A 22,374-nucleotide genomic window follows, 5' to 3' on the forward strand; every position below is an offset into this window, starting at 1 on the left:
GATTTTCTATATTTTCAGAGATGATGCCGTGCTTTTGACCGGCACTGTATACAATATATGTATATGTAACTGTTTGCTTCAATTACAATTCGCGAAAAAAATATTTTCACCGTAATGAAAGGATTATAGATATGAGAGAGCGTGGGAATGATGATGCAGCATATAAAGTAGTATTATTTCATTTTAACAAGAATCGATAAATATTTTTTATATTTATAAATTTTTATAATTCAAGTATTTATCAATTTTAGTTATATCAATATATAGATATTTATTAATTTAAGATATTAAAGGTACATTAGAATAAACACTTTCGGTATCTTAAATATAATAATATATTGTTCCTTCTGAAAGCAGCGCACGGACGCGCGTAATTAATTATCATGGATCATTCGCATTCTATGGACCTTTGTATGCAAATCTCAATTTGCGAGCGATCTCAATATATCCTTTAAAAATATCATCTCTGCCCGCACATTGTATACACAGACATTGACTCTGAACTCTGCAATCACGCGTCAAGACTACACCTCGCTTGTCATCGTGTAACCATTGCTTCTGCATGCGTTTAAATATTTGTCGTCGAGCGTTTCTCTGTCTATGCTTTACACGTATTCGCGGCTACGTGTAAGGAGTAACATGTATCCTGACGGTACACATTGCGGCTAGCACTCTGGTTCTACATTTCCAATCGTCTATTTAGTTCGCGGTAGTTTGTTTCAATTATACGCTCGAGGAAATTTTGTGATTTTCTTCAAGCAAATTCCCTCTTACGAATTTGCAATCAACATAGAACGCGATATGTGCAATTTTTGTTTGCATTAAAAATAATGATTTTTGTGTTGCTTTTAGATGATAGTCTTGTCATCCGGACTTATATTTCTCGGGTAAAATAATTAAAGTTCCAGAATCTTTATCAACCGTGTTAGAACAAGAGTGTTTTGATTTTGTGACAGAATTGATATTATGGGATGAAAATCCCGACAATATACATTTCCGAATATTTCAATATTCCAGCAACATAACATGCCGAGTGAATAGGAGGACCGTCGATATTTGAACCATTTCTCAGATCATAGTTTTATAATTATAAAAACAGGAGTATAGACACTACAACTTAGGCGTCACACGCACTAAATTTACCAAAACTCCCAAGCTCCCCAAGCTTGACGACCAATTTCAAATTTAATGTCTCCTCCGAAAGATAGCCCAGTTTCTCCGCACGAGCCCCATTCGTACGGGAGGTGCAGTTTGGAATATAAAAATTCCTGCGATCAGGTGGACTCGAACCCGGTTTCTCGGAGTTATACGAGTCTGGCGCTTTACCACAAGACCACACTGCCACCCTTTAAGTATTTCATCAATAACCAACTTCTCTCTCGAAAGAAAAACGATTTTGAGTGTAGAGAAACAGCCTTTAGTTGGAGAAATAATGAATAGATATTATAGTTTTTTTCATATTAAATTACAAGAGCGGCCACAACTTCGGTTGTGCACGTGCCAGCCATACACGTTAAAATAAATGAATACTTTCACGTTCCACTACTTATTGTTTATCAATATTATTTGAACAAGTTTATGTCATGTTTTGTTAATTTAAATTGATTAATATTCACATACACATGATTTTATAATTCTAATTACAGTGAACCACAAGCTGCAGTTATTAAAGAAGAATTAGATCTGGATTCGTAAGAGACAAGTGGTGCCGGCCCAAGTTATTCTTATCAGGGGTAAATATCTAAAATATTAGTCTTATAAATGTTCTAATTATTCGAGTCAAATAATATTATTTGAACAAGTTTATGTCATGTTTTATTAATTTAAATTGATTAATATTCACATACACATGATTTTATAATTCTAATTACAGTGAACCACAAGCTGCAGTTATTAAAGAAGAATTAGAGCTGGATTCGTACGAGACAAGTGATGCCGGCCCAAGTAGTTCTTATCAGGGGTAAATATCTAAAATATTAGTCTTATAAATGTTAAATTATTCGAGTCAAATATAATAGTATATATTCGTAAAATATATCAAAAATTATCTGGGATGTGTGTGTTTAATAAGAAAGAAACTTATGTTGATCACTTATGTTGAAATTCAAAAATTTATTAATACCAAAAAGTTATAAAATATATGTAATAATTAGACATCTCTCTCTCTCTCTCTCTTTCTCTCTCTCTCTCTCTCTCCTTCTCGGATTTTTTATGTGATTATGAGCTAATATCTATCAACATCTAGAGAGACATCTTGAATTTAATCATCAAGATATTGTACAGACGCCAGATGATTTAAAACCAAATTTCATTAAATTAACTAAATTTCGTACACATAAATTGCATACACAAAATTCATTTGAGTCATAAATCATCGATAAAACTCTTTGGGGGAAATCTACCATAAAAAATTGATTTTTTCAAAAATAGATTTATCAGTTATAAAAAAATACAAATTCTAAATATAAATGCCCGGCCATATCTATGTAAATCCATTTAATGTGATGGTCACAACGTATCGTAATACTTAAGTGCTTATAAGTATGAAAATATCAATTACATAAATAAATTACGTTGAATCCTTGTTCTAAAAACGTTTGATCGTTTAGTGTTAACAAATTTGGAAATCCGACAATTTTTTATAATGCTATCCTTATTTTATTCCTTTTTCCACAAAGGTCGATTTATCTAATAACTCATTACATGTATATATAAAACTCATATAAATTATAAACAATATAACTCATATAATTCTTTTGACTAAATATATATTTATTTTATAAATAACTTGGAATTTTTTCAATCCTGTTATAAAACAAGAATTCAACGTACGTATATTCTTCACAATAGTGATTAAAAGTAGAATTAGCTATATGACAATACACGCGATTAATAATTGGATACATTAGTCTTTGGTAAGCTTCTATGGCAGTGTTTCATTTCCCTACCAGCGCGGAGGAGTCGACGATACAGCTTGCTGATTAATTAAGGACGGTCCACTACGTAACAGCATAACAAAAATTTCTTTAATGTGATAAACTTGAAAATATGTATCTTTTTAATTAAAACTTCTTACCTCCAAGCAATGAGAGGTGCCAATCTCTCGGTCAATCTCTGATAATTTCTCTCCAGCTCCCGCTGGTAATCCCGCTGATCGGGACCAATCAGATTCTTATTGCGCCGCAAAGCGTCGAGACACTTTTTCTGGAAATCTTTGAAACACAAACGAAGCTTGTGCTGCAATCTGGTCGGCTGCGCATTTTGTTCGCGCAAACCCGAAAGAAACACGACCGCTACTTCAGCGGGTCCTTGATTAACCGTCGTGCCAATGCAACCTTGAAGGACCATTTGCAGCATCTTTGCGTCAGGTGGTTCTTGAGCGGTTGCAGCAGCCACCTAATTAAGATTACATAAAAATGTATTACATGTGTAGGTACTGTAAAAATATTAAGATGTGAGAAATCGATCAATACCTCGGCAGTCTTCTTCTGTATGTCTTCAATTGCCACTTCGATGGGACTCAGGACTATCTGTTTTCGAGCCACAACTCGAATTCTGGTTTTCAGATATGGGAAATGTGTCGCCACCGTTAATATAGTCTTCCGTTTACACTGTTCACGTAATTCACCGTGAGCTTTGCCACCAGGAGTAAAAGGTGTCGCATAAACAAATCGTTCTGAAAACAAAAGCCATTATCGAAACAAATTGTTAATTACTGTATAATTAATTACTGTTATCACAAAATAATATTTTGTCTAAATCAATACTCACTTATGTTGAAATTCCGATGGAAAACTGTAGGTCTGTGTCTAAGCTCGTGTGCTTCGAAGTACGGCTCCACGTAAGTGATCTGTACGTAAGCTTTGTCCGGTTCCAGTTTGCTAGGATCCACAGGATTCGAATCCTTTATTATAACTATATTCTCCGCGCCGAATCTCTCGGCATAAAAGTTCTCGAGTCTCGAGAATATTTCCGGGAGTTTTGTTAAAGTTGGCTCTTTGTAAACGAACTCTTCGCCGGCGAGATCGCCGAATCTGGCGCCATAGAAACCAACTCTGAAGTACGTCCCGAAGACACGCTTGCCAGCCAATTGTTCCACACGCGTATATGCCTCGTGAAGTTTACTAAAAAAAAGTTCCGAAATAATATCTTATGCAGTAAATTTGAAAAAGATGCGCCCTCCATATCATATTAAATAATTTAAATTTTCTTACCCGTGAATGTTAGCTAATTTCTTGTAGTCATGTGCAGCTTCTGCTATAGGTAGCAACACCCTATAGACGTCAGGAATAGCTTCGTACATTCCAGCTGCGTGAAAAGAGCTAGCCGCGTGCTCCAATAAACCCGCCAATCCACTTTCTGAAAAATCGGGGCCTAAGCAAAGTCCTTCTTCCCTTCTGGCCAGTACGTCATCGCCGACGGCGCTCTCCTCTAAAGCGTTCGGTGTTACGGCGTTCAAAGCAACGGCTCCTACGGGCCGACCGCCGCCACCAGGTTCGAGTAGATGAAGATATTCCGCTACCAGAGCGGCACTGTGCACCAAACACATTGCTGCTTCCGTATGATTTTTCCTTTCCATGTGCTGCTGCGCCATATTTGCGAGCCAAGTCAGACGAAGATCAGGCGATCCTTGATAGCCCTTGGCGATTCTAAACAAAATTTAGATACATCCCTTAGCTCGTTATGTTTACTTTGAATACCACGTCACTCAGATCTGAGTGACGCATAAGTTCTCGCAGGGGCCCTATCACCCACCTATGGGTGACGATTTTATTCACTCAAGTAGAAAAGATTTCGTTACTTATAAATATATTGAATAAAACCTTATTTTTACAGTGCATTGAATATATATATTTAAAACAAAACTATCAAAAATTCACTCTTGGGCCCCGCAGAGATCACGCTCGAAATGTGCTTGGCACTCGAAGTGTTTAAGTCAAATTGTTTGCTGAGATTCAGAAATCTTACCTATACATTAGATCCAAGAGCATTTCAGGATCCTCTTGGAATTCCTTCATCTTAACAGTATCAGAGAGGATCATATGAAGATTGAATAGTAGATCCTTCACTTGTTCAGGAAAGCTCGTGTCTGAAAGCTCCGTATCTCTCTCGGCGTATACCAGCACCGTTTTCAAGGCCCTACGTAACGCACCCTCGCTAGGTGCTCTTCCTCTTCCAACAAGAGCAGATAAGGACGTTGTGACTTGCATCTTGACGCGCGCAAAGTTCTGTGAAGAATGTAAGATTAAAACAAGGCTTCATAGTTCACAACATCATGAGATCTCATGACAGCTTACATTCCCAATTTCGAAATTCTGTCGCATCAGCAGATACAGGCTTGCAGCTGCGTGACTTCTAATAGCGCTTAAGGGCGAGCTGCATCGAGTGAGCAATGTTAAGCATAAATCCCCGCAGCGCTCGCTTTCCTCGTCGAACAATGCGCTGTGATACTTGAAGACTAAAGCCCGCTGTGTATTGAACATGTGCTGAAGCACCGATGTACTTTGGTTTCTAGCCAACGCTCTTAGTAACACTTTCAATACCGCACCGACAACCGCACCTAAGTAATTTCAAACGTTTAATTCATCTATCTTGTCATATTTAAGTAGTGAAATAAAAAGTCGACGAATACCTCCACCGCCGTCAGCTTGAACTACGGATTCTAAGGTATCTAATACGACAAGAGAAGCCTCAGCCGCTAAGGCTCCTTCTATATGAGCGTCTTGTTCCACAGCTCTTCCTTCCGGTTGTTCGCAAGATCTTGAAGAATCAATATATTTATATAATCATGACTTCAATTAAAATTAAAATTAAAATTAAAATTAAAATAATATAATAATATTTGTACCTGTAAGGCATTTGATCTTTGCGCCATCTCAATTTGTCTCCGGTCACTCTCTCCTTTCTTCGCAGCATCATTTCGCTCCTGGCACTTCCCTGACCGAGAATCACATCTTCCAGTCGCGATCTAATATCGCTGGTGGCCGTTGCTTGAGGTGGCAATCTTTTAAGTGCTTTCTTGCCCTTGTACTCGAAAGCTGCGGTGGCGATATTCAGTACTTGCAGCAAGCTCAGAATACGTCTCGCGCTGAGTTCGGAACACCACTGTGCTAGAGCGGTTCGTTCTAATCCCTTCAGCACCCATAAGGCACACATTAATAAATGTCGAGTAGCTTCGGAACTCAGAGATACACGGCACTGATTGCCCGCGGTGTCCGCCGACATTCCGCCAGCAATAGCCAATGCTACCGATTGCGTGATCGATCCGGATTCATCCGGATAAACGCTTTTGTCTTTGGAGTCCCAATGATAAAGCTGGGGTAAGGCATCCATCAAGATACTAAGTAACGGCAGATAGAGCGCGGCAACTCTAGCCTTCGCCGCAGGATCGGAATATCGCAGATCAGCATCGTGGCAGCTCATAAGATGTCGAACGGTCCCAATAGCTTTATTCTGTAGCATCGGATTTGGTATCTCCAAGGTGTTTGCCAGATCTGACAGAACGATGCCGACCAGGAAGTGCTGCTGCCTGAATTCTTGACTGAGTTCCGAAAACCGGGTTCTATCCCCGGGCACGAGAGTGGATATCAGACTGCCTGAGCTGCCAGTCGATGGACTGGGCGATGCCGGAGCCGATCCCGACGTATAACCAGTGCCAAAGGGAAGATTCAATGCTACATAGTGCTCGTGCGAGCACACCGTTCTCACGAGATCGAGTTTCAGAGCGAATAACGCTGCGGAGTCGGGAATATGCATTGACGCATCCGACAGCGAGCAACAGGCGGCGCGAACGAGCGACAGCACGAATCCTCTGTCCATCACGGATAGCAGGTCGGATAAGAAATTGCCAAGGCTCGATATCAAGTTGGACGCCACGCGGATTTCCTTGCCGCAGCGCGATATCACCTCGGACGTTAACGCAGCGGTGAGCGTCGCGACATCGTCGCAGAACTGCGGTGAGAATCTAATTTTTCGCAGTGCCTCCAAGGACGCCATCTCAGACAGCGTGACAACCATGGAGCGCATTATCAGCTCCAGGAAGAACCAGGAATGAGTTATCGCCAGTTCGCGTGCCTGACCGGTGGATACAACCCAGTGCAAGGCAAGTTCCTCGTGTAGAAGTCTTCTGGTGGGATGACTGTTGATCGAGGGGGATTCCTGTCGCATCGACGCGGTTCTGTCCAATCCCCGCGAGTGGATCTCCATCTCCAGATCTTCCAGAGGCAGATCGGGATTGCTCTGTGCTCGCACGACGCCCCCGTTGTGAGTCATGCTCGGCAAAGAGCATTGATACGCGATGTAGGTGGCCAATAGCGCGTGTCTTCCATGCGCGTCTAATTGACCATCCGGTAAATTGGTGATATTTCGTACGAGCAGTCCCAGAGCCTCGAAGATGGTGGCGGCAACGTTCAACGATTGAGACGGTAATGTTGGCGGTCGCACTAGAAGACACAGTAATTGATCCAGTAATTGTGGAAGTGATCGCACCAAGGCGGAATGTGAGGCACGCGCTAATTCGAGAAGAGCTGATTTTAATTCTGATTCCATGCCCGCTTCGCCGATACGAGGCGGAACTTGACCGGTTTCCAAAAAGCCGCATAATGATAAAAATCTGTAATATGGAAATTATTTAAAAAATTATTACATATCTTTTTATTCGTTTTTTATTCCCACAAAGGAAAAAAATAATACATTATTACCTGTCAATATATTTGTCTTGCGGATGAACGCTGGAAACAGGCTCCAATATAACAGTGAAGACCCCTCGATGAGCATCCACCCATCGAGTGCCTGGCAAAAGAACATCGGGTGCAATGTAGGAATAATTTGCGGGTGGCGGATCTAGCATAGCAGGCAAACTGAATTCGCCTGATTGGAGATGACCATCTCTTAGAAGCGGTAGCCACTACAAATAAAATTTTACATATTTAGTTTATCAATCAAATTACCAAGTCCTAATTTTATTAATTACTGATTGAAATTTACTGTATATGCGACCGCCGTTTCGACGTTTGGTTGCTCTGCTTTCTTCTGGCAACTAATATGATAGAAAGTGAACAATAAGTGATGTTTTGCACTTAAATCCGCGGGTAGTCTCATCTTGATTTCGTCGTAAAAATTCGGATTCTTGTTGTGGTATGATACGGAAGTAAAATATTCGTGCGTCATCTCAGGACACGATGATCTGCCGAAGATAGCTGTAAGCGCGTCGGCTTCTTGCTCACCTCCCATAAGCTGAATTCTTACAGCGATATTACGGGCTGAGCCAGTTCTGGAGCTGAAGTTTGCTTCCTACGCATAATAAAATATAATTTCTCATGTCGTAGAATTAATAAGAAATAATTGATCGTACAATTTTATTCGATATGCACCTTGGGATAAAGATATAGGAGATTACGATACGTTAAATCGGGCGAAACAACTTCGCTTGGAAACTCGAGTATCTCCTTAACCGGTCGATTCTTTTCATCCGGATATGGAACTAATCTTCTAAGGTCGGGATCAAGACACCTCGGTAGCTCTTCGGGTCTGGGACTGAGATCCAATTTCAATATCCCTGGTAAGCATTTTAATCGTTTCAAGTTGGAACCAGGTCTTCGTAGTTCAACCAAAAGCTTATAAAGATCTTCATCGCGAAGTCGTTCGCTTTCCTGCTTGAAGAAGCTCGAGACTGTTAAAGTAATGGGCCTATAAGAATATCAAGATGTTAGTTAAGCCTTTCAATAGGAAAATGGAGCATTATACGAACCTAAAGCTATCGAGGCAATTGGCAAAATCGTCCGGCGACCAACTACGTCTTTTATCCGAACTCCGTCTTTCTAGCGAACCACGTCGCGTCGGCGGTTCCACTTTCTTTCGCCACTGTTCCAGACCGCCCGACTTTCTGTCTAAAGATCCAGCACTGCCAGTGCTATCCGTATCACCACCGCCTCCGATTACACCAGACAGATGAATTGCAGTCCACGCGAGAGGCATTCTATAACGACCTAGGCGTTCGCACGCAGCAGCGGCGGCAGCTCTGACCTATACGGAAATAAATAAGACAATAATATGAGAAATTGCCATTTTGAATGCATCAGTATTTTATTTTAACATTTTATTACCTTATCTTTATTTTTATCTTCGCGTAAATATGGTTCGGCACACTCCGATATATCGCCCTGCAATACTTTCTCGAGCCGTACGACAAGAAACAAATCGGGACTGGGTTTATTGATACTCAAAACGCAACTTCTAGCTAAGGTACTTGCATCGCTATAAGCGATGTGTCCTCCAAGCATTCTTTTCAAGCCCTCTGAATTCATATCGACGTAGAAATTTTCGGACACCTGAAATATAACAATTTGTAATTAGCATTATGTATTCTTAAAGTTGTAATTTCAATGATAAAAAATATCATACCTTTTTCTTTTCTCTGGCATCGTATAATGCGAGACTGGCGAATATTGGCTCCACTTCTAGTTCTAACTTTAATTGCAGACATTTTACGAGAATTTTATGAGCAAAAGGTTCTGTAGGTTCCGGGGCAACGCTGATTTCTTGCCACTCATCGTCAGGAGAAGTCGGAGGAGCGTAAAGCGGGAACAAGGCTTCCTGAAAAATAAATATTTAAATATTTAGTCAAATAATTTTAATCAAAATAAAACGGACAAACTTGCCGCTTTATAATCCTGTACCTGTCGATCCTCCAATCTTTTCTGCTCGTTCATCTGATCGATCGTTTCGAGGCAAACACGATCTAACAAACTCGGCAGAAGAGGGTCATGTTGCGAATGCCGCAAATCCAGACTTGCCCAAGATCCTCTCGGAGTATCTCCGGAATTGGACAAATCATCCTCCTCGTTCGGTGATACACAGCCATTTGCATCTTCTTGATCTACCTAATTAAGATAAATCGCTTTCACTTCCTGCTTATCACAAGTAAATTAATTTTATCTCCAGCACTAGATACCTCGAAATCTTGTCTAGGTGTATCCTGAAGCAATCTGTCTCGGGCGATAGGTGAGATTCTACCTTTGTATTTACGATGTATTACGACCCAGTCTGAAGTAAAACTCTCAATGCATCTTTTCACATAAGGCGACACGGTATCACTGAAAGCCAAATGATCAAAATGAAAAATGGATGGCAAGTTTTAAATAACTGTATTGTAATTAATAGCGTTTCGAATATTTTCTTACATTGATTCGTGCGGTACTACTGGCTCCTCTGTTCGAATCTTTCTCTTTACGACTCTCAATTCGACGTCTCCCGGTGGAAAATCTAGTATTGGTTTTAAAGGATCACGGTCCAGCACTGACTGATGCTGTCCCAAGAATTCCTCGTAATCAAGTGGTTCTAATACCTCGCACAGGGACATCTGCATATAAGGATTAAATATTAATTTACTCCAAGATTTTTTGTTTATTGGCAATCTTTTTATATGCCAGTTTTCCAAGAAGACTGCATACCGTGGAAGAAAATCCTGATACACTGCTACCGCTCTTGGATAAATCACGAGAATAAGAAGTAGAAGTGGCAATTTGCCGCCTCACATCGGCGGCATGCTGTTTGCTTAACTTGTGAGCAAATGCACGCTGGACCGAAGACATTATAAATGTCCCAGCAAATTAATCCGACGAGATTCTGTAACTGTTAAATGCCATATCGAAATAATACTTAGTCGTGCTTATATGTTCTCAGTACTTCTCAGTTGAATTTATATTCTCTATTTATGTTCTCTATTTACATTCTTTATTTACATTCTCATGACAAAGCGACGTATGTAGTGTTGTTTTCGTTTTAATTTCAACCTAACGTCCGAGCTTTACAAAGCGATTGATCATGTATACATATAAGAGCTTGTCCAGTTAATATTAAATTGTAAGAGACCGTTCATAATTAGCATAACAACTGGATTATCGTAAAAGAATTTTCCTTTATTTATTAAAACGAGTAAACCACGATATCATACGAAATTTACAGTAACCAAAACAGATATAAATCATTAATTAATTTGGATTTAAAAGCCAGAACCATCTGTAGTTTTGTCATATTTATATCTGTCCATATCTGTTTGTTATAATATTAATTATTAATGTATCACATATTTATTTCCTTCTTATTATGCAAATTTGATTTCGTTTGCAATAAAGCAACATACACAATACACACAGTATCTTTAAACTTACATCATTTTTGTACATGTCAAACTTGTCGATCAATCACTTCACTCAGAAATAATTGCGTGCTGAATTAATGTATTTAAAAGGACATTACAACAAATAAAAACAACGGGAAAATTAGAAAATAATGATTAATATTCATAGTTGTGAGAGTAGCTCGGAAATGGGGCAGAAAAAGTATAAACACGAGTATAAATAACGAGATATCGGGATGAGAATGTGTACTTGTTATATCGAGCAATTACTTACGTTAATCTGAATTCATTGAGAACGGGACTGCGAATTAAAATCGCCTGCAAGAATTCACTGTCTTCCAAAACCTTCCTCGAGGCTCGAGCACAGTATAAGTAAGAACAGTAGGTTCACTCCTCTAAGAAGTTGGTAAATGAATATGGCGATTCGCGCAATCAATAACATGGCGGCTGTCATTTGACAGTTCATTTGGTTAGATACATCGGCGCGTCAGTTGTATTGTATTTGTATTTATTTAAAAAAAATTTTAAACAAAAATTATAATGAGTAATAAAAGAGGTTATCTATGTGTATTTAAAGATTGTAGGATCAAAGGAAACTTTATTCCGATTTCCGAAAGATTCAGAAATAAGGTACGTATTCATTATGACAAATACATGAATACATAAATAAATATGCTATTTGTATATTATGTAATAAGATATATAGGTACTCAATAAATACAATAAAAAAAATTACATAAAAAAATACATAAAAAATACATAAAATATATATATTAATACATTAATATAATTAAGACTTGAATGCATTAAATATATTAATGTATTAATATATTTATGTATTAATTTTTTCAAATGTATTTATTTATTTTGTATCTTATTACATAATATACGAATAGCATGTTTATTTATGTATTAATATGTTAATGTATTTATGTATTTATGTGTATTTAACGTATTTATGTATTCATGTATTTGTTATAATGAATACGTACCTTTCTGAATCTTTCGGAAATCAGAATAGTTTTCTTTGATCCCACAATCTTTAAATACATATCGATAACCACTTTTATTACTCATGGTATTATAATTTTATTTAAAAAAAATTTTTTAATAAATACAAATACAATACGCGCCGATACATTGCATATATAAATACAGTAATAAAAATATGCTATTTGAATATTATGTAATAAAATAATAAATAAATAAATACATAAAAAAATTAATACATAAATAAAATGAATAAAATATACATGAATAAAATGTGTCGTGACATTATTTTTGTTTCGAATATTTAATTAATATGTATGATATATTTCTTATATTTTTTTTATTTCTTATATAATTATCACAAGCGGTTTCTATTATTCAAATAAAGCGCGCATGTATTTTTTACTTATGTGCGTGTGTTGTGACATTTTTGCTTCGAATATTTAATTAATATATTTCTTATATTTTTTTTTACTTCTTATATATAATTATCAAGCGATTTCTATAGTAAGCGGTTCAAATAAAACACGATCAGGCAATCAACATCATGGCGGACGTTTGCCACGAAGAACAATAGATCCGACACGGAGTGAACCTACTGTTCTTACTTATACTGTGCCTATACTAGCGACTTGATCGCTCTTCTCGGGATTCTTACCGTCATATGATACGCAACTTTAACATTTTATAGAATTACCGCGACAATTAATTTATAATTAATTATTAGTTTAATTTTTCTATTATTTAAGTATACTACATATATAGTTTAAAAAAATAAAAATATACACATATATGTGTGTCTTAATTAAATCATATTTACATATTGCAACAAAAATCACAAAAAATCTCAGAAAATACGTTGTTATAACTCTAAGAGCAAAAAAATGTGAGTAAGGTAAAGGTACCAATACCCGGACATGTACCTATATCTCCGGACACCTTTATTATTTATAAGTATAAAGCTGGATTTTCACGAGCCGCTGAAACCGACCGTTCGAGCGACAAAACGGATCACGTGACGACGTTTGTATCGTTTGTATGGTACAAACGTCGTCACGTGATCCGTTTTGTCGCTCGAACGGTCGGTTTCAGCGGCTCGTGAAAATCCAGCTTAACGCGTATTAAAATCAAAGATAAAAGTATTTTTTCTTGTAGTATGAAACTTAAGTTATAATATCCAAACGTTTATTTTCATATATTTATGTTTTTTTAAAGGTATCCAGACACAGATACGTGTCCAGGTATTGGTACATTTCCTATGCTTAAGTGTCCGGGTATTGGTACCTTTACCTTAATTTTTATAAGAAATTATCAGTCTTTTTACAGTTATTTGATGAATCTAATATTAAATAAATCTAATATTAAATTTGCAGCATCACAATCGATGACTCGCCGTTCTTATCATATTGTAATATGATAATACCAATCGGCACCGTTCCTATACGAAATACTTGTGCACTGCTTCTATGTGCGTGTTCTGTTAAATGGCATCAGCTCAATCAGCTGTAAAGTGTAAGCAATGGGTAGGCGGGCATCGGGTATGTCATAAGGAGAGCGGCAATAATGACGAGCGGCAGGAAATTCGAGTCAGAACGGCGGAGTCGGCTCGTATGATCGGAGAGAGATTTATAGAATTTCACGTACACGACGTACGCCATGTGTCCCGCACTCTTGGAGAACGAGGAACGATGTTTGGGTGGCATGACTTTCTTCGCGCAAAGTCACCCGGTGGAGGTATGCGGCAGCAACGGTCTGCCGCTCACGCCGAATTCGATAACCATCTACGGGAAGGCGCAGTTTTTAAAGACCGTCTACCATCCCCATCTCTCCCCGTATCTCGATATAATTAGAAGCAAGCACGGTGAGTCCTTTTTGACAACTGCGAATAAGTTTGTCTGCTTGACCGTATAATTGTTTTGCGCAAATTATTTTTGTAGAGAGGATTGTGGTCGTTACGGAATACAGTGGAGATCCGTTGAGCACCAGACATGACCTAAGTGCAGAGGAGATCGTCAAGATATCCTTTCAGAGTCTCTTAGCGCTACGGCACATGAACGAATTAGATCTGGTGCATAGGCACTTGAGTCCAGATAATATATTGATTAAGAAAAACGGTGATGTTCAGTTGTACAATTACGGATTGTATTACATGACAGACGGAGGGAAGAATGTGTCTTTCCCAATTGGGTATTTTCAAATATTCTCCTTTACTGATGTAGATATTGATAGATTTACGAGCTTGTTGTAAAATCTCAAATGAAATTCTTCTTTCCAGTTCTCCGAAGTATACGGCACCGGAGGTATTTCTGACTCCTAGTCCAAGTGGTGTTAAGATAGATTCCTGGTCCCTGGGAATGATTATAGCGGAGCAACTGTTAGGGCAGCCCGTCTGGCCTGGCGTAAAATTGTCCCAGTGCTTGAGGAAAGTTCTGAGCTTAATATTGTGTGATACCAGCATATTCGAACGTCTTGCCAGGGAAAACAATTGTTTCCACGTTTATGAAGTATGAATTTCAGAATTTATCTGTCATGCATTACAAGCTGTTTACATTATGATGGCATATATTTTATAACATTGTATCTTTATATCATGCAGAAGTTACCAAAAGAGCTGAAGGAATTCGTAGATTCGTGTCTGCAAATTCATTCTACTAAGCGCAAGACGCCAGAAGAATTGCTGGAACTGCCGATATTCGCGGAACACTTAACGAGAAATACGCAGGAGAAGGGAGAAAATCTCTATAAGAATGTTATTGTTAGAAAAATGGATGAGTTATATTATTTGTGGCAATTGGCCGGCGGAGATATTACTGTGGATCTAAAAAGGCAGAGTCTCATCAGATCGAGACCGCCTATCTTGTCTATTCCAAAGTAATTTTCAAACATACCTGTAATGTATAATAATTATTGATACAGATCGTTCAATAGGATTATATCGAATATTTAAAATTTCTGTTTCAGTTTAGTCATACTACTGGGCCAAATGTTTGGCCAGAGGGACACCGCTAGTCTACTCGACGTGAGGGTCGTAAAAGTTCCTATGGAGACTCTTCGCCAGCGTTTAGCTCACATCCCATACATAGCAAACTATCCTTGGTTGACAAATCAGTCAGTACATTCACTTTTATTCTCGTCCTATATTTATCTCGATATTATAAAATTATTATAAAAATTTGACGTTACAGAATGCGAGTTCAGGCACAGGAAGATCTAACGAATGCTGCGTGTCAGTTGCCATTAATCATAAGGGAGCGCGATACGGAATATCAATTTTACAGGCTTGTCCTGTTTGATAGACTTCTGCAGGCTTATCCACTCACTCAGGAGGCGATTATCGAGGAAGCGCACAAGGATATACCGCCTCCGGTTAGAGGTGCCGTGTGGGCAGCTTTGCTCGGTATCACCGGCGACATTCGGAAGCGTTATGACATGATTGATAAGGAAACGCCAACGCATACTGATCGACAGGTATAATCGCTATATAACGCTGTAATATGACGCTCGACATATAAATACATTCCGCTACTAACTTGTTAGATAGAGGTGGATATACCGAGATGTCATCAATATAGCGAATTACTGTCGTCTGGTGCCGGGCACGAACGACTGCAAAGATTGCTAAAGGCGTGGGTCAGAAATAATCCACATTACGTCTATTGGCAAGGGCTCGATTCACTAACAGCACCGTTCCTTTATCTAAATTTTAATAACGAAGGTATGGTAACCAACGCACACTTGTGTTCCTTAATTTCACGCCTAATCACCCAATTGGGTTTTAGCTCGAGCTTTCGCGTGTCTGTCGACCTTCATACCGAAATATCTCCATAAGTTCTTCCTGAAAGACAACTCAGCGGTGATACAGGAATACCTGGGCAAGTTCTCCCAAATCATTGCGTTCCACGATCCTCAATTGGCGAATCATCTAAAGTCCATAAACTTTGTACCGGAACTCTTCGCAATACCATGGTTCCTAACAATGTTTTCACGTAAGATTTGCTGTTAATACGCCTTTAGTACGTCATATTATTAATCGCCATAATCATACTAAAGATTACTAATGTTTTAGATGTATTTCCGTTACATAAGATATTGCATCTATGGGATAAACTACTGCTAGGAGACTCATCGTTTCCTCTCTTGGTTGGATTAGCGATATTGAAACAACTACGAGACCCCTTACTAATGTCAGGTTTCAACGAGTGTATTCTCCTGTTTTCTGATCTGCCCGAGATTGACATAGAATTATGCGTTAAGGATTCCATGACAATGTATCAAAACACACCCGCTAGTATTACGTACAGAAAACACCAATATAATACAGCCAAGGTACAGTGTCAATTGATGTTTGATATTTAATTACCAATTAGCATATTATAAAACTCTGTGAACTTCGCAGGATGCAAACTGGATTGAACCCGAAGCGGGAACCGAAAAAATGCCAAGGATAAGTGTAGACGACTTTTTAAATCTCTATAACAGCTCGCCGAACAAAGTCATAGTGGTTGACGTACGCAGTAATATACAGTAAGTTTCGTTTGTAGTAAAAAATTCTGTCTCAGAGGATTTATTTCCTAAACTAATAATCCATCTTTAACAGATTCGAGAGAGGTGCTATTCTCGGGAGTATTAACATTCCATTCACAAGTGTGCAATTATCTCAAACTCACGTCGACACACTCGGGCCGCACGCAAAACCGTTGATAGATAATAAAAGCAGTGTCGTTGTGATTATTGGACCACACGATCAAAACAATGCATTGGTAAGTAAGTCGTGTAGAAGAAAATTGTGAGAGAAGAGATTTACGCTAATGTATTTTCTAACAGTTTGCAGACTTTCTGGTAAAATGCAATGTCGTGGGAGTCTGTTCTCTACAAGGTGGAATTAACGCGTTGCGCTCCAAGTCTCCGAATATCATAGTACCTGCACGCTAATTGAATTACGTAATTGAATAACTATACATATAATACTCAGCAGATTTATTCATCGATACAGTAAAACTAATGTTATATAACCTGTAAAACATGTTTAACGATCTTGTATAATTTTGTTATAAAAGGTTTTATTGTATCATGTGGTTTTTGATTATTCACAAATAATGTTCCATATGTATATGCCTTTGTATGTGTGTATACCTCCAGTTGCTATGACAACGAATGTCAAAGCTAGCGATACAGTTAGACACGTGCGTTTCGTTGCACCTGTTTAATTTTACTTATATAATAATAGCTTAGGTAAATAAGTATGGATAAAGGTGTACCACCGGATCTTCAGAAATGGCTAAGAAAATGCTTGAAGAAGGAGTTCGGGAAAACTATACAAAACTCTTTAGACAAGGAACAGGTGCCCAGCGATATCGCCTACAAGCTCACGCATTCGAAGGACATGGCCGCTTTGCTAAATTCTATGAAAAAGGTAATCGTCGAGCAATACGTGGTGGTGAAACCCTCATCCGCGGCGTCGCAATCACAATCGTCCCATTCCTTCGCGAGTGATCTCACGGCGGACGACTGGGCCTCTCCGCAAGGAAACGGAGAGGAGTACAATTGCATCATCGACAAGATCAGTCGCGACAAACCGGTCCACGTGAGATTGGCTGGTTATGAAATTTTATTAAAAATCGAATTGTCTAACATAAATAACAGTTCTCAGTGGGACGTTCTCCAGAAGACGCTGCTGGACGGTCTCACGGACGATAACAGAGCTATATTCGAGGCCAGCATGCAAGTACATGCAAAGTTGCTGAATTGCTCACAAATGCATCATACCTACGAGAATTTATTGAGCGCGTTCAACGCACAATATCATTCGCAGAAAATGCGCGAGACTCTGCCCACTCTAATTTCTGGAATTAATTTCAAGTTTTTCCTGCACGAGAAACTGTTTAACATAATGTATCTGATAATCCGCTATCAGGAGGAAATGTTGAAGAACACTAGGCACAGCGACAAGACTGTGGAAGATGTAATAGAGCAATTTATAGTATTTCTCAGTACGCATAGCTTTGGCAACTCGTTGCAACCTAAAACCTTGAACATGCTGAATATCGTCTCGGTGTTGGAGCCGCAGGCCAAATGGAGCAAGAGGTGGCTTCATAGTCTCTCTACCAGAAGGACTTTCATCGCTGTTCTGGCCAAGTCTCCGACGTTTCTGCAAAATGTCGTCGACTGCGTTAACAGCGGTTTGGCAGAAACACCCTGTTCCTTGTCCATCTCCATCATGGATGAGAGCAACGAGCTGTGTATTTCCGGAAATACGATAGAAACTGCAACTTATCTGCATTCCTTGATCTTCGTCTCGCAACTCTGCAGCTATGAAGCGGGCAGAAAATTGCTCGCGGAGAACTCGTTAACAACGCCATTTGACGTGGCTGATTTTTTGATAGAATTATTGAACTCCTTGAATAAATTAGCAGCAGAAGCACCGAGTGGAGTGTACAATACTTCCTGCAATGCCCTTCGAAACGTGCTCAATGTTCCGGACGTATTGTACAATGTTGAATTTTATCATGCTGCATTGTGCCGCCTGATACCTCTTTCTGAAAATAATATAAAGATTTGGCCGCATACATTAAATATTATTTCTCACATGGTGGACACGGCAGATGGTCCGGCATTTTTGACCACAAATTGTAAAGAACATACAACAAATTCCGAGAATGCACCGTCGAAGTGTCCAGTCGCGATCATAATGCGGTATGCGTCGAATTTATTGAAACAGCCGTTTTCTATAATGGATATAAAATGTATCCTGGATTCCTTTAATCTGATAGAAAAATTATTTGATGTTTACGACGTTTACGAGGCCGCGCAGGAACAAATTGAGACGCAGTTCTATCCAGCCGTCGCTAATTTTTATAAAAGATTCAACAAGTGTAGCGTTGAGAACGAAAATAAAATTCAGCAACTCGATAGGTAATTTAGATAGAAAAACAGATTTGATATCCTTGAAAATCTAAGCTCGTAACAATATATAATCTCTGAAATTTTATTATAGTGCTGTCAAAAAAGTTTTACTAAAAATGGTGTCGATACCGCTCGGATTGCAAGCGCTCGTCAATGATAAATTGGTGTTCGAGGAACTGATCCGCGGATCAATCGCTCCTCTAAGAGTGATCTGGAGTTCCACCGATATAATCAGCTTCATCTCATCGGCTGGTTATTTCGATCTGGGTCATAATGTGCTCGCAGATCTCGGGCCCCATGTCCTGTCGACTTTGCTGTCAAAAATTTGCACAAACGTGGAGGATCCCAGATTCTTTTACGATCCTTGGGATAGAGAAAACATCGACGAATTTCTACATATACTTACATTATTTTCCCTCAATTTTAATTGTAAAGAACTTGGTCAACTATAACAATATTTCTTATTGTACGTATTCTGAATGTATATCCGTTAACAGGTTTTGCCGCGTTTATGGTGACCGACAGCGAATTGGATAATGACGAGGAAAAGGATTATCCCTCGAATTTGTCTGAATTACTACAGGCTGCGATAGACAAGAATTCAACTTACCATCATTTAGCTCTTCTGTCGTTGAACACAGTAATTTGGAACCTAGACGTTTGCGCTTACTTATTAAACTCATTGAACTTCCAGGTAGTACATTACACGCGATGGATGAAGAGTGACTACACTTGTACATACGTAATAATAAATACAATGTTTAGGAAGCGCTGTTAGATATTCAGAGAGACAACACGATTGTAATTGAAGTTTGTAATGAACAAACCGACGAAACTGACGAAACAGATTATGAGAAGACAGAGGACGAGGATGACGGTGATGGTGGTGATAAGCCAGAGTCGAGGAAGGAATACATAATTGACGATTCCAGTTTTCTGAGACATAATATTTTATTAAAATTATATTACATGACATATAAAAGAAAGCAATATGTGATCCCATTTGAGGAATATGAACTTTTTTCGGAATTTCCACCTCCGAGAGTATACGCGGATATGGCGGATTATCGGGAAATCGAATGCGATTCGGAGCTAAGCGATCTGCTGCAGGAGGAGAGGCCCGGATTGCTAGATATTAGTTGGGTCTTGCAAGTTAGAGCGGCTCATAAAGCCTCGCGATGCTCGATTAAGGTAATTTCACAAAAATAAATGTTATATACAATTTAATTGTGATTGGAATTAAAAATTAGGAACATAATTTTTACCTTAGAATTCGATGATGATAAACTTGTTGAGTCAAATGCACAAAGCCATTCCAACTGCGGAATGGGTGGAACAATTTGAATGGCAAGATAATATAACGTACGACACGGACTATTGGCTCCCAGAAGACATACACGCAATTAACATTATTTTGAATTATGCCGAACAAAGAGAGATTTTAAAGAACAATAACGACAGTCAGGAGAATTTGAAGAAATTCATTCATTCTGCCTACATATTCATACAGTACAATAAACCGAGCAGATTTGAAGGTTTTGATTGGTTCTTGGCAACAGTGTTCATTATCTGTGATGGAAATCTGGATAAGTATGTAACTTGATACATTAACTTCAAATAATTAATCTATTACCGAAAAAAAGCAAATCATTAGCACAAAAAATAAATTTGAGCCTCAGCTGACCGCGAATTAATCCTTTGATAGCCTTGTTTAATTTCCGGTATGGTCACATTTAGTGGCACAGAGTTCTTGTTTAATCAACATCTCTTCGCGATATTTTAATCGCAAAGAAAATCGATTAAACAAGCATTTTAAAGCTATCAAGTGATTAACTCAAGCTAATCAGATATCATCATTGGCAGGTCTCCGATTGAAAACTTAGTTTTCACCGAGTTAACGTTTCTTTTTTATCGTCAACCCGTCTCAATATTTCTTTTTCATCATTGACCAGTTGTCAGATAATGTGCTAATTAGCTAACTAGGTAATATGCTATCAGTTTAAAAGAAAATGCCATTTCCGGAGCTAAATTTGGTAGCCTAATAATATTTTTTGTGTATTTAGTACACATATTTTCCAACCTAGTAAACTACGCGCCGATTAATTATTTGTCGAACTAAACACAGCTTCCGTTGAAACAGTAAAATCCCCTTCCCCCCTAATCTTTCGATAATCAATTTAACTTTGATGGAACCTCCCTCAATCCGTGACAGGTATCTTACCAATTCGACTACTGAAATATGTGGTGATATTTTTTGCAATAACCGGTTAATAATAAGTTAAACGTCTTTTTCATTTTCAGGCGACCGACGTAAATAAACAATACAAAGAGAAACACCGTTTTGATAATTTTGATATACCTACAATCAGTTTAGAAGAAAATGGCATTTCTCTTAAACTTATTGTATATCAAAACGATCTTGTTCTCTTTATGTTAGACAACATGCTAATTAGTAATAATTGATTATAGATGCAAAACTTTTATCATGCAATTAATTCAATTTCCATCGACACTGCTTCTCTGGCCGAAATTGGGTAAAGTTATTGATGAAAAAAATAACGAAGGTACTAGTTCGCAGTTCACTTTTATGCAAGTTTTAGAAACCATGGTTAACATCGAGCTTCCAAACATTAAATATGGATTGAAGGTGATTGAATTTTATCATTTAAAGAATTTAATTAAGTTAAACTACCTAAAAATATAACGTTCCGATTTTCATACTAAAAGGATGTCTTCGGTATCGATTGGTGGATGATATTCAATAGAATGTTATCGCAATGCTTCTGGGGAATTCTTCCATGGAGTGAAATAGTTCATTTTTTTACAATTTGCATTTTGTACCCGTCCGACTATATGGTGTATTATTCCGTATCACTTTTGCAATTTTGCCAGGAAGAGTTATTGCAGGATTTAACAAGCAGAAAAATGTGGCCGGAAAATATGGTATGCACACGAAATATACTAAGAGTTCTTTACATTTAATGTTAATAATAAATAACTTGCCAAGTGCATTTTTCTACAGATATTGGACGAGTATCGCTGTCATAATTACATTACGTACATGGATAATTTAGGTCAACGATATAGAAATCGGGTTTTACCGGCAATGACTAAAAATTTAAATTCAGAAGACGAAATATAAATATGCATATCTCGTCATGTTGGTAACTTGAAGGAAAAAAAAAGATACGTACTATCTACGTTATTAAAAAAACATTCGTATCCATGAAAAAGAAAATATCTTATAGATTTTTAACACTAATTGTAAGATAATTGTACATCAGTAAAACAATGTATGTTATGTATATAACGAATAACAATTGACTATTGCGTTGTAACTA

At 38.1% G+C, this 22,374-nt stretch overlaps 3 protein-coding genes across 3 annotated transcripts; 2 read left to right on the forward strand and 1 right to left on the reverse strand.

Moving 5' to 3' along the window:
* Positions 1-2,092: 2,092 nt before the first annotated feature.
* Zir (dedicator of cytokinesis) lies at positions 2,093-11,563 on the reverse strand. Its single transcript, XM_071787841.1, has 20 exons — positions 11,415-11,563; positions 10,452-10,632; positions 10,182-10,360; positions 9,953-10,094; positions 9,678-9,881; positions 9,403-9,594; positions 9,105-9,329; positions 8,750-9,024; positions 8,373-8,688; positions 7,987-8,292; positions 7,701-7,906; positions 5,849-7,612; positions 5,633-5,760; positions 5,298-5,560; positions 4,969-5,228; positions 4,215-4,649; positions 3,772-4,124; positions 3,474-3,676; positions 3,077-3,396; positions 2,093-2,999 (listed from the first exon to the last, which is right to left on the reverse strand). Exons 2-20 carry the CDS (start codon positions 10,590-10,592, stop codon positions 2,945-2,947), a joined length of 5,967 nt encoding a protein of 1,988 aa, XP_071643942.1. The 5' UTR covers positions 10,593-10,632; positions 11,415-11,563; the 3' UTR covers positions 2,093-2,944.
* Positions 11,564-13,229: 1,666 nt separating this feature from the next.
* LOC139818856 (TBC domain-containing protein kinase-like protein) lies at positions 13,230-17,198 on the forward strand. Its single transcript, XM_071787856.1, has 13 exons — positions 13,230-13,371; positions 13,504-13,991; positions 14,068-14,317; positions 14,406-14,634; positions 14,727-15,001; positions 15,092-15,238; positions 15,316-15,598; positions 15,668-15,845; positions 15,910-16,116; positions 16,197-16,456; positions 16,527-16,654; positions 16,728-16,890; positions 16,955-17,198. The coding sequence occupies exons 2-13, from the start codon at positions 13,787-13,789 to the stop codon at positions 17,060-17,062; spliced, it is 2,433 nt and encodes an 810-aa protein (XP_071643957.1). The 5' UTR covers positions 13,230-13,371; positions 13,504-13,786; the 3' UTR covers positions 17,063-17,198.
* A 51-nt stretch (positions 17,199-17,249) lies between these two features.
* LOC139818853 (protein broad-minded) lies at positions 17,250-22,338 on the forward strand. Its single transcript, XM_071787849.1, has 8 exons — positions 17,250-19,042; positions 19,125-19,462; positions 19,531-19,727; positions 19,799-20,224; positions 20,304-20,623; positions 21,503-21,680; positions 21,761-21,976; positions 22,056-22,338. Exons 1-8 carry the CDS (start codon positions 17,373-17,375, stop codon positions 22,173-22,175), a joined length of 3,465 nt encoding a protein of 1,154 aa, XP_071643950.1. The 5' UTR covers positions 17,250-17,372; the 3' UTR covers positions 22,176-22,338.
* Positions 22,339-22,374: the final 36 nt, after the last annotated feature.

Source organism: Temnothorax longispinosus, chromosome 9 (genome assembly GCF_030848805.1).
Source record: "Temnothorax longispinosus isolate EJ_2023e chromosome 9, Tlon_JGU_v1, whole genome shotgun sequence".
In the NCBI taxonomy this organism is placed as follows: Eukaryota; Metazoa; Arthropoda; class Insecta; order Hymenoptera; family Formicidae; genus Temnothorax; species Temnothorax longispinosus.